Below are 15,114 nucleotides of genomic sequence, written 5' to 3'. Positions count from 1 at the left end.
ATAAGTGAAAAATGTTTCATCCTCTATGACATCATGAGATAATTCTGATTGGCTGGAAGAGATGATGACGTCATGACTTTCGTGAGATCACGCTGTAACGTTCTAAAAAAAACATGTCAGCATTTTATTTTGGGCTCACAGAAAGTGTAAAGCTCGCTAACGCATTTCGAGAATCTTTAGTTTTTACTTTTATTTATTTAAGAGCTCAGACGAAATTAAAGCACGGGGTTTACAGATTTTTGGTATCTTTTCCATTGCTAATTTTTGCCTGACTTGACTTACCTGAAAATATTTTGGTAAAGGCGTTGCTATTGTGAGTGTAATGACGCCGTCTGCTATTGTTTGGCTAATTAATCGCTGAAAAACGGGTTGTCACACATGTTATATGAAAATGTACCTGTATATACACCCACATCCACCCACACGCAAACAGCACTGTAGTCATAAAATTCTAGAGATCGCATCTATAATCATCGTCACGCGTGCATAGTGGGTACAAACTTGTGTGTGTGGAGTTTCGCCAGTTCCACTTCCACGCCCCTAACTGCCAAAAAAGAAAAGAATGGTGTAGTATTGGTTGTGCAGGTGTTGAAATAGAGATAGAGAAATATGTGGGTGGCTGAGAGCATTGGTGGCGAGTGCAATTCTGGTAAAGGTCTGGTAAATCTCAATGGTTTGCTTTATTATTCCGGGTGAATAGACACAGGTTGGGTTTATGTGCGCTGGCGTCATCAGGTACGCGATATGTTATTGTTGCTGATGACTTGGAACAACTCCAGCATACAATAACTTCAGCAACCAGTCTATACACACACACCTTAGCGTGACTGACAGGTTCGGTGTATAATCTTATTGCCGTGTGCCTTCACTGCGAAGCAGCAACCTCAATGCACGTTAAAGTCAGTGGAGAACATTAATACCTGAGTGTGAATGATAATGATGGCCAGCCTACGTTTTAAAAATACGTTAAAATAGAATATAACATTCGACCATATTACCGTTTGACTGGGCTTTTTAAAGACAAAAAACCCTAATAAGCTATTTCATACAGCTATGTATATTTCAATATAGCTGGGTATTTGCAATGATTTGTAAATAATGCAAGCCGTTTGTCTTCACCCATTGTTATAGAAGCAGTCGACCTTTATCCACACTTGTTAGATCTTTGAAACTCTGTAAGGCGTGTCTTGTCAGGAAGGGAAAGAGGGAGAGATAGAGAGAGACAAACAGAGAAGGAAGGAAAGGGCGGAGAGGGAGAGGCAGGCAGGCAGGCACACACACACACACACACACACACACACACACACACACACACACACACACACACACCCAGCCCTTTCTCCCTCCTGTCTCCACCCTCACCTCCCGCGAGCGCCCGGCCCTAATCATGTGATAGACGCGCAATTCACTCAGGACACTTTAAACACTCGGACAAGAAGTTGTTTCGTAACTCTCGGGGAAGTTTTTTCGGCGTCAGCCTAAATGCTAGTGTGTCACTTGGATGCGTTTCGTGCCAGCGTGATCCGGGTTGTCTCCGTCGTCTGCGGTCCTTCGTAACGGCGCACTTTTCACTTGAGGAATATTTACTGACAAGTAAGTTACCGTGTACCGAAATGTATGGTCTGAGGTAAAATAAGCAGACTCACACGGTCTTGTCGCGGATATTTCAGTCGAACAGTAACATCTTAGTCGATCTTTTATTTAGCTAAATAAATAGGCTGGACGATACGGGCGCTTTTAGTTTTGACAGATGTTTGTGGGTCAGTGTCAGATAAGGATGTCCGAGATTGTAAAAAGAAGAAATGCTTGAAGAGTCTAGTTTAACCTCGTCGTCTTTGCGTTCGTGTTTATATGAAAAAGAAAGAAAAAGAAAAGATGAATAGATTTTTTTCGCCCCATGCTAACATGAATTTAACGGCAAGTGTTGTAAAAAGTCGTGATTGTACAAAGCTTAATCAAACTTTTCATTAAACACTTTACCAGCATTCAGAGATTCATTCGGTCTTTAATGTTAAAGACTGTTTTCTAGGGGTGACTTAAACAACGTATAACTTTTATACAATTTAATTTGCTTATGAATTTTTTTATAAAATAATCCTTGGTCAGTTACACCCCCTAGATATCACAAACAATATCAACAATATCACAAAGTCAAAACTGTATAAATTAGTAAGGATGTCCTTCAAAGAAGAGGTGAATTCAATTAATTTACCAAAATTGCATGAATTGCATTTGAGCTGTGTTTTTGACCAACTTTAAAACAATGAAGATGTTTTGATTATGTTTAGTTTTATTAATATTGCACTTTTGGCACTTACTCATTTTTTTTAATATTGACATGAACTGGTACTGGCACTGCCGTAGTTGCACTGATGGATTGACTTAAATTTGAATATTGTATCAGCTTTGACATGATTTCTAGCTTCTCAGCTTAGTTCATGATCAGTGCTAGAACTTACATGCAAATATAATTTTTAGGCAAATGAAACGCACTATATGTACATGTGTGCAGGATCATGTTTGCATATGCCTTTGGCTAAGTTGGATTCATTTTAACTAAACAGTTGTCACTTTTATGACTTCTGCAACACTTTACAATAAGTTTAAATGTTTACAAAACATTTTTTGCATGAATTCAGTTAATACTGTATATAGAGAGCTAGATATGTTATGACACCTTGATGCATTTATTATACATAATGTGCATGAACTATTGATCGTTTAATCTTATATGGGCACTTAAAGTATTCATTAAAAGTCTGGACAAATGTTGCACGGCATACATAGTTTTTGTTGAACAAGGCAAAAGTATAACTCAAAAATATTATAAATATGGCTTTAAGGCCAATTCCAAATATTTTTGCAATAACTGGTTTAGTTTGTGATCAGCTAGGCCTGCATTTAGAATGTGTGGATTTTCAAAATCTGAACATCCCACCTTTTGTGTTTTGAATTCGTATGAAGATTATGTCTCCTGTATGTGCGTGGTTGACATAGAGTTTATAGTGTAAATAAAAAATACAGTAAAACTAATAGTCAAAGTCCCAGGGTCAGTAAGGCTGTTGTATTCTGAGCTTTGTTTCAAGGCTGAGGTTTGCGTCAGACATTCCATCTGGCACATGGAGCCTCTTTTCCTGTTTTCAGCATTTGAGGGGAGGCTGCCTAGGGGGAGTACACACACACACACACACACACACACACACACACACATGCCTAGACCCTCCACCCACTCACACGACTCCTTCCTTGGATCAATACTCTGATCTTATCGCATACACACAAACACTCCACTACAAAAGCGGATCATTTTCAGAGTCGCATACCATTGTTAAAATGTTCAGCCTGTCTCTCTCTCTCTCTCCATGTCTTTCTTTCTCTTTTTCTTTAGTTTCAGGAAAGGCCAGAAGGGAAACTATGGCCCCCACGTAGCAGAGCTTCTCTATGTGTTCACTGTGGAAACAATAACAAACTTTCTGCGGCCTTCTTGCTAAATTTGGTCTTTAGCCTAAACTTCAGTCTAAATGTGTTGTTATCTTTCAGTCAGATAGAAGCCTATCTGTTAAGGTTTTCACATTGCGATCATCCCGTTCAATCTCAGATCTCATGCATGTCTCAGACACCTGGCACCTGGACATGAGAGCGCTGGTTGTGTGCGTCGACCCGGTGCTGTTCAGTTTGGTTTTTGGGTTTTACATGGCTTTGCTATTAGATTCTGTACTTTGTAATTTTGGTCTTCGCATTTTCTCCATGTCAGCAAACCGGACCGTTTCTCTTCGCTAGGAGGCTGCATTAGAGCGTAACACTGACATTCTGTGGTTTTCAGTGTGTGTATGCCTTAACGGATTTGCCTACTTTACCGGCCTGCAATGTTGAGTGAAGAACGTGGGTAATTTATAAGATATCACACAGACTCAGCTACTCTTTCACACCGCCTGAGGTTAAACACACACCACAGCATTCAAGAAAAATAATAAATAATGACATTGGAAATATTAAACTTAGCCACGCTGTTTAAGAGCTTCAATCATACAGAGCTTAATGTGATATTCAAAAGATCTTTTATTTTTTATTTCTTAACATTTGTATTGAGCAAATTATACAGAAACAGAAAACAGATTGAGTTATTAACTTACAGAGACTATAATTATAGTAAAATGAAGTACTCAAACACCTTAATTTAATTGCTTCGAGAACGATAATTATTTGTTTTTGATGTGTTATGAAGTCTCTTGGCACTAGTGCCTCTCCGTACTAAAAACACCTAGTGAAGCATGTACTAACTTTTCTTTATTTTATGAGGCTGTTTTTCTGTGTGTGTGTGTGTGTGTGTGTGTGTGTTTTGTCGTTGTTAGCAGTGAAAGGCTTCATGATTAATGTAATGAGTTCACTTGAACTGTGCCAAGCCCAGAGGACAGATTCGAACTCTTCTCTCTACTTCACTTTATCGTTTTGTCTTACGATAGAGAAGAGAAAATCATGACAAAATCCAAACAAAAAAAATTCAAACGAGTGTTTACTTTTCCCTGCTGAGGTCTGTCCATGTGCAACAACTCTGATGGCGAAATATAAAAATGTCTTTCTCTTATTTGGAAAAGGGCTGTTTGTTTGACTAAATTTTCCTAAGAAGGATCTTAGCAGACTTTGATGCTCCTGCAGATAAGTTAGTATACAAAGCACATTAGTATACATCACTGTTTTAAAGTCAGGGGTCTTTTTTTTTCGAGGACTTAAAACTTTTGTTCAGCATTCAATTGATTGAAATGACAGTAAAGACATCAAAGCATCTTGAAATAAATGTATCAGTTTCTACAGAAATATTAAGCAAAAATGTTATAATAAGTGGTTCTTGAGCACTAAATGTGCATATTAGGATGATTTTTGATGAATCATGTGACACTGAAGGCTGGCGTAATGTCTGCTAATATATTCATCTTTGCTATCACAAGAAAAGTTACAGTTTAAAATACATTAAATATTTTAAATTGTAATAATATTTCACAATGTACTGTTTTACTTTATAAAATAAGTGTAGCTTTGATAAGCATAAGAGAATTATATATATATATATATATATATATATATATATATATATATATATATATATATATATATATATATATATATATATATATATATATATATATATATATATATATATATATATATAAAATATATATCTCACTGACCCCCAGTTGAGTTAATAGCTAGAGGCCTTTCTTACAAGAGAATGTGAGGTTAGTTAGTGAGGTCAGTAAAAATTCTGTCATTATTTACTCCACCTAATATCATTCCAAACTTATGTAACTTTCGGTTTGAACACACAATACAATCCATTCATCCATTTTACAAAACGCTTGTCTTATGTAGAGTTGCATGTGTGGAATTCTGAATGAAATATGAAAGGAATATGATTGTAGCTTGGTAGCAAGCTATTAACTTTTACTGTGGAAAAGAACAGCCTGCGCATTCTGCCAAACTTCTCATTTTGTGCTTGATGGAGGGAAGTCATACAGGCTTAACGCGGCGGTGAATAATACGGTGAAGAGGTACGATGGTCAGACTTTCATTATTGGCTGAACTATTCATTTAAAAAGTACAGACGGTAAGTCAGAGTCTAGTTACAAAACCTTGCATGTAGTAAAGCGTTCAAACTGAGGTATTGAATGGTGTTTAACTCATTTGTTGTGACTTGTCTTGTGTTTTGGCTTGTCTCTTTGTCTGTATGGAATTCTATACTGTTGGTTTCAGGTTTGGATGAGTGTGTCTGTGTTTGTGTGTACACCTCAATATGTTGTTTTGTTAACCCACACCTGACCCTGGGGCCAATGGGAGTGTTTCACAAGCCTGTGTGTGTGTGTGTGTGTGTGTGTGTGTGTGTGTGATCGGCAATGTCTCTTGCGATAGTAATCCTGTTTATATATGTGCGTCTGAGGACTGAGGAGTGTTCAATTTGCTGGGAGTGGACCTGGACTCAGTGGACCTAGTATAGATTGTTCTCTATGTGTGTGTGTGTGTGTGTGTGTGTGTGTGTGTGTCTTAACAGCACCACCCTGGGTTAATGATTGTAAAAAGAGACTTTACATTCACCCCTCTCTTTCTCTCTTTCTATCTCTGTCTCAGACTTTGGACTGTAAAAGCGCTCACATATCATTGCATCTCACTGATGAAGTGTCTCTCATCCCATTCCTACCTTAAGTCCATGCACTCCACTGAATTCCACTGGAAATAAAGCCCTAGGTCATTTTTACTTGAAATTACCTATAGTGCCTATAGATTGTATCATCTGCATCTTTTTGTCAGGCTTTGTGGGCTCAAACAAAACACACAGATCAAACAGCAAAACATATTTGCCTCTTTTGTGTTCGTAAGACTACACGATCATATCTAAGATATCTGATGAGCTGGTACTGCTGTAGACCTTTCATCTTTTGTTTTAAGCTTCCTTGTGCGTTGTAGACATGTTTGCTGTGCTGTTCTTCTATGATTGAGACCAGCCATTTATTTGTTGAATCTTCTCCGTTAATGTGAATATATTAACTTTGACTCATTTGTAAAACTGCGTTGAACTCTTTAGCCAGGAAATATCATAGTGCTTTATATTATTTATATAACATTACAGTTTTATTAACGCTACCATTGAAAGTTTTTAAGAATTCAATCATTTTATTCAGCGAGGAAACATTAAATTGAGCACTTATTATTATTTAAGTATTTATTATCTTATAAAAATGTTAAATATATGAAAATGTTAGTTTTTTTATATTTTACATCTAATTGCCATAATATTTCAAATTATTACAGTTTTTTTAATCAAATAAAGGCAACCTTGATGAGCATAAGAGTTTTTATTCAAAAACATAAAAGTAAGTTAATAAAAAGGAATAAATAAATTTTTTTTTATACTTTTTAAGTTTTTATGTACCCATCATTATCCATTTAACACCAAGGAGGAAATTTATCAGTTAGGTAATAAAAAAACAACAGAGACAAAATCCCCTGTTGAAGAAACACCCTGAGATCAGGGAATGAATCAGTGCTTTTTTCCCGAGACCGCTGGGTAAGTGGGTCAGGTGGAAAAAGCTCTCTATTAGTGTTGCAATCTTATGTACAAGCACACACAAACGGTGTTCATCGCCTTGGGCATTCTAACTTCCCCTGTACTTTAAGTGATTAGTGTTTCAGCACCGCTCGCATGCTTCTCTGCTTCTGTGTGCTTGGAATGAAGAATGACTTCCTGATGAATTACAACATGTCTCTAATTCAGGACTTTTCTTTTGGTCTCTGTAGTTTCCAGGATTTCAGTGGCAGCAGCCATGCTCAGGTGTGACCCAATAAATGCAGACATGGTGAGTACAATTTTTAGGGTAAATACTCTCAAATAAATTGGTTATAAAGAAAAGCTTGGTATGGTGGAAGGTTTTGAAGAGACCCTTTTCTACACCATAAAATGTACTTTTAATTTTTCAGTCTTCATAATTGAAATCTCTGTAATTCAAATTTAGAAATATTTGTCATTTTTTTACGTACAGACATTAGTCAGGGTAGTGCCGTATTTCATTTTGACAGGAATGAAAAGACTGTGTACAGTGCTTTCATTGGATTGTACTGTTGTATAACATCATACCGATTGTTCAGACCAAATGTCTTTCTGAAAAAAAAAAAAAAAAAAAAAACTCTTAGTAGGCAAAAACTCCAGTAAACAGTTTTAAGGTGCGATGACATGATCTAGGACCTTTATTAAGTGCATGACATTGTATCCCTCGCAGCATTGTTAAATTCAATATGGCATGTAACCTGATTAAAGTCTATTAGAAGATGTTTTAGACTAATCTGAAGTGTTCTTCCACCTTCCTGATACTTGTCTAGTTCTTTGCATTCGGTTTATGTGATTTTAAAGAAAACAATGCTTTACTTTCCGTTTCCAATAACAAATCTTCCATATCAACTCACACAATGGGCTGCCTGGCACATGGCCATCTGAGCACCCTGGTCTCATTGGGACATGAGTTTGTTCGTTTAAATGCATTATCCGTGAATCCTCCAATTCTTGGTAAATACCCGAGACTCGTTTACGGAGACTAATAAGGATATTTTTGAATCGAGTGTATTATTAGGCAAAATGTATCTCTAAAACTCATCTCGTACTTGCTCTTTTTCTCTCTTCCTCTAGCTGCAGATGGACATGCATTCCTTTCTTATTAGGTTAGGAGTTTATATGGGGTGGGAAGTTGAATTTGGCTCATACTCAGTCATTCAAAGTTAGTCTTTTTTGTCGGTTTATGGTCCCCAGACTCGAGCGCTGCTCAGTGCAGCTGCTTTACATGACTGCTTGTGTAGTTATGTACATGTGAATGTGTAAATATGCTAGCAAGTTCACAGCGTGTTTTAACGTCTCTCTCTCTGTCTTTCTCTCTCAGTCACTGACTTACCCAGCTTACCTGATTAAACCTGCATCTGAGGCGTTTGGAGTCGTGCTGTCCCCTTCCATGGTCCCTACTTCCACAGCTCACCTATACTCTCCTCACTACCACCCAGCACACTACTCCTACATGAGCCCCCCTCACACACACCCTCTGTCCCAGGATGTCCATCACTCCCAGAATGAACCTGTCGATTTATCCGTCAGCAAAAGATCCTCCGTTTCATCGCCTTCATCATCTCTGGCTTCATCTCCCAGAGCCACTCCACCATCTCCTTATGAGAGCTCCAGTCCGGTGTCACGTCCTCGCCCGGCTCCGGCTCCGGCTCCGGCTCTATAACAGGAAGCACTTCCGGGTCATCTCAGACAAGGCAGCTGACCCCACCACTGGCCCTTTCTATGCCTCCGGTAAGAATAGTGGTGATGCCATTGCACTGAATGATTACTGTGTTCCCATTCAATGACATTTACATGGTGTATACATGGGCAGAAAACTTATTTGAGTCTTATTAGTTATTAGGTCACAAACTGTCCTTTTATATGTACAGTGACTTCAGTACACGTGTTTTATTTAAAGCTTATTTATTTCCGATTTAAATTGATTTCTTTATTGTTTTTATAAAATATTTTGGTAAAACTTTACAATAAGGTGTCACTTGTTAATTGTTAGTTAGTTATTTTTATTAATTAACACGAACAAACGAGTGAACGCTACATCTATTACGCTCTTTATTAAACCTTGTTAACGTCATTTAATAAAATGCAGTCGTTCATTGTTAGTTCATGTTAGTTCACAATTAAACATAGTTCACATTAAGCGTATGTTAACAAACAAAACTTGTAATTTTAATAATGCATTAGTAAATGCTGAAATTAACATTACCTAAAATTATTAAACGCTGTAGAAGCATTGTTCATTTTTAGTTCATGTTTAATGTTTTTGTAAAGTATTATCAATATTATAATGACAGTGCTTCACTTCTTATTAATATTTGAAAAACATTTGTTTATCAAATAAAGGTTTTGTAGTGCATTTTTTAAAGTCTGCAAATATAGTAAAAAAGTATTATTATGAAATACTGTTGCACAGGATTTTTTTTCTCTTTTAGTGTATTTTAGGTATAATTTGTTTCTTTGATGGCGAAGTCTTCAGTGTCACTTGATCCTTCAGAAATAACAAAAGAAACTTCTGAACAATAAATGACATCACAGATAGAATATCTGTAATATCTTATCTAAAACCTAGAGACCAACTGACATTTCTTGTGTCATAATGATAATGATAATCATCTGTGTTTGTTTTTCTGATGCAGGTTTTGACACCTATTGTACCAGTGCTTTCTATGCTGCAGCCGTTACCTGTGCTCTACCCTCCCCCCCTCCACCTGTCCCCCTCCATCATGATATCACCTGTCACACCGGAGGACCCTGCTAACCACAAGCAGTGTAAGAAGAATAGCATCGTGTACCAAGGCACTAATACCTGAATTAATACCTCGACGTGAACTCATGATTAGTGAATCTATCGTGTGTTATCCTTTGCTGCAGTACAGCCGGAGTCATATGGATTCATGCAATAACTACCAGTTAGTATGTTTCATAGTTGCTTGATATATATATACCAGTTATATATATATATATATATATATATATATATATATATATATATATATATATATATATATATATATATATATATATATATACACAACCGATGTCTTATGGACTATTTTAATTATGTCCGTACTACCTTTCTGGGCCTTGAACATGGTAGTTCGATTTCATAAACAAATATCTTTATTTGGTTTGTTAGAAAAAAGACGTTAGAATGTGTTAGAATGACATGAGGGAGAGTAATTAATGGCCAAATTTTCATTTTTGGGTAAACTGTCCCTTTACGAATAAGTTTGTAATGACGTGCGTCTTATAGTAAAATCATAACAACGATGATTATCTGAAATATTCATTAACATGCACTAAAAGTGCCATTCTTATGCAGGAATATGCATGAATTCATACAACATCTGTGATAGTTAAAGGACAGCACTTGATTACTTAATCCTGAAGTTCATGTTGATTTAAGCGTTCATTTAGTTATTAATACACGATTGTTAATGCACCTTTATTGTAAAGTGTTACCCACACATGCACATTATTGCACATTAAGCAAATAATACATTGCCAAATGCTTTCGCTTTCTACCGATTACTAGATAGGTGACAGTTGTAATAATACGGTCTTAAAATGCGTCTCCTTTCGTCATCAGTCACTATATTGAAGTCAGAGAGTCCTCCAGACAACCATGAGCTCCTCAAGCCAATCAAAACCGAGCCCCACCCTGAACACGCTCAGGATTCCCACATCCAGGAAATAACCTCGCCCGTCAATACTGTCCTGCCGAATTATGAGTGAGTACCGAGCCCTCGAACGCACACAGATCGTATCAGCATTTATTTTATTTTGTATGGTCACGGTCGACAAGCGTGCATGCAAGTTGATTAAAAAAATCGGTGTTGCAAATAAGAACAAGTTGGTTTAACGAAATGAGATTGTGTATGTGCATGTGAGTGCGTGTTTCTTTGTGAGACGGGTCGCAGCTTGTCACTTTAATGGGTTGTGTCGCATGTTTTTACATACTTTTTTTCACACTGTACATCTGTTTGTGAAAACAACCTACTGGATTCCATATAGAAACCTGTAATTAGACCCAGCGCTAATCATACTGTACACATCTATTTGACATTTGGCCTACACTTTTCTTTCAGTCATACGAGCGTGTGCGTGTGTTGTAAAGCATGTATTTCTGTATCTGATGTCTCTTGCTGCGTGTCTGATAAAATCCCCCAGCATGCATTTCAGAGACAGCGTGTCTCCAAGCATTTTCAAACCCTCATGGGGTAGAAACGTATCTGAGCTTGAGCGCATACGAGTGCATTCTTGAGAGTTTAGAGTTCATGTTTTGTGCTGTTTTGGTGCACTTTTATGTGCGTGTGTGATGTTTTCCAGTGCGTTTGGTGTCATTGGTTATGGACATACCGTGTGACTAAAAGAAAAAAAAAGTGGTGAAATACAAAGAAAGGGGCAATGTTTATGAGGAAGGGAGGAGAAAGCGTTTGATTTAGAAAGGAAGGGAGGAGAAAATTAGAATGATCATTTTATATTGGGTGCGGTGCCAAAAAACAGCTACTTTTAGGCACAAGTGGTAGAAAGTGGGAGAATAAGTGACATTGTAGACAGAGACTGAAAATACGTAGCTGAAACAGACAGGGAAGGTGAGGTGCATGGAGAGGTTTAACGGCGAGATGAGAGAGAAAGAAAGAGTAGTATTTAATAATAGGGTGTATTTAAGCAGGAACTTACAGTAAAAGGTGTTCCTTTTAAGTAAATGCATGGGCGTTTTTTTCGATTGGTTGATTGTCTGCAAGTTGGAAATCGTAAGTTCAGTCACTCAGAAAAATGTCAGCTTTTACTCAACCGGCAGCGCAACTAAATGTATTATCATGTCCGTAGCACAAACGGTGCGGGACGATTTGCTTATGGTTAAGGCCTAAGTGTGAGCAGTAATCAGGATTTATCCTTGAGCAAACAAGCACTGCTAATACAAGTCATAAATGAAGCATGGGACGGCACCAAAAAAAGTGTAGCGCACTTAAACAAAACCTAATGTGGAGCTAAGGTCATAAATAATCGCAATACCCCTGCTACAAAACACTGTCATGCGCTGCTTTGCGGTACATTGTATGTAATGGTTCTGACCCCTGGTGCTTAAAGCAAGAGGTGCAATTCAAACACTAATTTTTTGTCTTTAACAGGGGAAACCCACACTCAGTGATTGTACGCAGGAAGGTAGAGTCTCCAGATCCGCTGAAGAAGCGTCGAATTCATCGTTGTGACTTCAACGGCTGCAACAAAGTCTATACCAAAAGCTCCCACCTGAAAGCTCACAGACGCACACATACAGGTAGATAAGCTTATACATTTTTATTAATACTTTAAGTTAAAAAAATGCACGCTCGCCAAAGCTTTTTTTGTACAGCAAGAACACATTTTCAAAGATTTCTGTTGTATTTCATGAATACTTTTTAATCTTATTATTGATCCACATGAAGATGAAAATGCTCATTTAGCTTCATGCGGGCGAATAAATAAATCTTTTAACGTCCTTTCTGTCTCTTTGTGTGACCATTTAGGAGAGAAGCCTTACAAGTGCATGTGGGAGGGCTGCACGTGGAAGTTCGCCCGCTCCGATGAGCTGACCCGTCACTTCCGGAAGCACACGGGCGTCAAGCCGTTCCAGTGCCCCGACTGTGACCGCACCTTCTCCCGCTCCGATCACCTCGCCCTGCACAAGAAGCGCCACCTGCTGGTGTGAGCACTGCGACGCACGGACGGAGCGGAAACTGCACCTTCGATTAAACCCTGGCTCAACGGGGAGCTTGATCTTCAGTGACGCCGAGGGCCGTGTTTTGCGTTTCCCGTCCCCATCCAGTTCAGGAAACGCTGCGTATCAGAAGAAAAGAGCGGAGCCGTCGGATCACACGACGACTAGCTCATGCTCCGTGAAAAGAATTAGCACCCAAGTGGATTTTCGCACCGCTACCACGGATACGGAGTAGCGCTGTAGATATGACCCTTAGATAAAACCGAATGGCAAGTCTTCTTCTTGATACCAAGCGTCCTCTCTTTCTATACGCGCCTCTCTCGTTTGATTTTGCCCTCTGCAGGTCAGAGGGCCCATTGTGCCAGCTACAGCACTACACAAACAAGCAGAATACACACAAATATACAAAAAAACACAGTTTCACACTTTTAATGTTGTTTTAAGACGCAACTCGGGTCAAACCTGCACAATGTGAATTAGTTTTTTTTCTTTTTTTCTTTTTCTATATTGTTTGCAAAAATGAATGTGTATACGTAGATCCTGTATATGTATTCGGACGTGTGTGTGTGTGTGTGTGTGTGTGTGTGTTTCATGTTTCAGTGTAAGGACCAAAGCTGATTGTCTCGCACTCTCATGTATTTTCTGAGATTGTTTGATTTGGGTCGGTCAGTTCATACCAAGAATGATAACTATAAAGATGACTAGATAATAATAACTAAAATAGCGTGCTCCCCATTGCACGGTAATTATTATTAAGCGCGCATTGCGGTCATCTGCATTGTATTATATTTGCAGACTCTGTTTTTTTTACATTTTAGACCTACGTCTTTATCGTTTATAGTTATTGCCCTGGGTATAAACGGGCAAGTTGTGACAAAAAGTTTTTGGTTCCAAAAGTAGCTTCGGAGCACCTGACCTATTACGTACCTAGTAAAACATTGGCGTGTTTTATTAATTGTAATCATGAATTAATACTGTAGTTTATTACCGTAAGTACTATGTACTGTGTAAGTTCTTGCAACTATGCACATGCACAATTTATGATTTAGTAGTGAAATGATAGTAACGATTTTACCCTACATAAACGCATTTAAAAATACAGGTAGAAAGTATGCGTGAAAGGTCAAAACGGTGTCTTAAATCTTAACAGGCCGCTCTGAAAACTGAACAGTCGATCATCCAGCGCATACTTGTTAGTTGCAAGGATTTATAGGAAGCTTAATTTTGCTTAATCTCACCATTATTCATATTTGAATAATTTCTGTAATCACGAATATTCATATAATCCTAAATATTTCGTTGCGTCGTGTTGTATCAGATCCAGCGTCCAAGGCTCAAAAGGGTAAAATGTTATTTCACTGAGGGGTGTTTAGGTGGAGAAATGTGATAAATGTGAACCATTCAATAAGGGGCATTATTTTATTAGAGTGAGTTCATCTAGGTTATGGGTAACATTGTCTTACTGCTAACACTTTGTGAGATATTTGTTATGTAATTATGGATGTATGCAGGGACGAGTGTACTCTTGTTTTTCTGTTTGTAGGTTTTGCAAATCATTTTTTCGTGAACAAATGTTTGTAAAGGGCAACGTGTAAACGGAAACAGTGCACTTTAAAACAGATCTGAAATGGTAAATATCTGTAAATGGGAGGCCGTGAATAGCTTTAAGCTTTGGGCTGTATCTCTGTATTTTTCTCTTTCTGCTCGAACAGCAGTTCAACAGTTTGCAATAGACCGGTTTCTGTTTTTTTTTTTTTTCTTTTCTCTTCTCAACCGAAGGACAATTTTGAAGAACATTTTGAAGGAGGAAAAGAACAAGGGGGAGCTTATATGAGAAAGGAAAAAAAAGTCCTTGATGAAACAATTGAGATGAGTCAAAGAAAGAAAAAGGATGAAGCGTTTGTTTCTTGGTCTGATGTATAAACCGCAGCAAAGCTGTACTACACGTCTTAGAAATAATCAGATAATGGAAATGTTCATATGCATACGTACATATAGATCGATAGATATGTGTGTGTGTGTGTGTGTGTGTTTTTTAAATGGAATGACTGAACGGGCAATTTATAGAAAGCATGATTATGATATATTTTTAATCCAAAACAAATATATGTTTTTATAAAGATGTGAATCTTCTGTTTTTTTCTAAATTACTTACGTTTTCACAGTTCAAAGGGAATATTATGCTGTGTCATTATATCAAACTGTGAATTTAATACAAATTGTGCAGACACTTTTTGTATTAGAAATATGTATCATTCAATAAACTTTTTATGGTGAATATTTTGTATAAACGCGTTGTCATTGTGTTTGATTT

The 15,114-nt window shown here is 37.6% G+C and overlaps 1 protein-coding gene across 1 annotated transcript; it reads left to right on the top strand.

The window, feature by feature from the left end:
- Positions 1-1,332: 1,332 nt before the first annotated feature.
- klf3 (Kruppel-like factor 3 (basic)) lies at positions 1,333-15,078 on the top strand. Its single transcript, XM_043241280.1, is given in 8 exon segments — positions 1,333-1,593; positions 7,288-7,346; positions 8,418-8,699; positions 8,702-8,827; positions 9,733-9,865; positions 10,686-10,827; positions 12,232-12,380; positions 12,610-15,078. Coding segments are annotated over 7 exon segments (1,047 nt in total). The 5' UTR covers positions 1,333-1,593; positions 7,288-7,313; the 3' UTR covers positions 12,792-15,078.
- The last annotated feature ends 36 nt before the right edge of the window (positions 15,079-15,114 follow it).

This window comes from Puntigrus tetrazona, chromosome 1 (genome assembly GCF_018831695.1).
Source record: "Puntigrus tetrazona isolate hp1 chromosome 1, ASM1883169v1, whole genome shotgun sequence".
Lineage (NCBI taxonomy): Eukaryota > Metazoa > Chordata > Actinopteri > Cypriniformes > Cyprinidae > Puntigrus > Puntigrus tetrazona.
The sequence above is the reverse complement of the archived record's forward strand: the minus strand, read 5'-3'. Positions and strand labels throughout refer to the sequence as shown.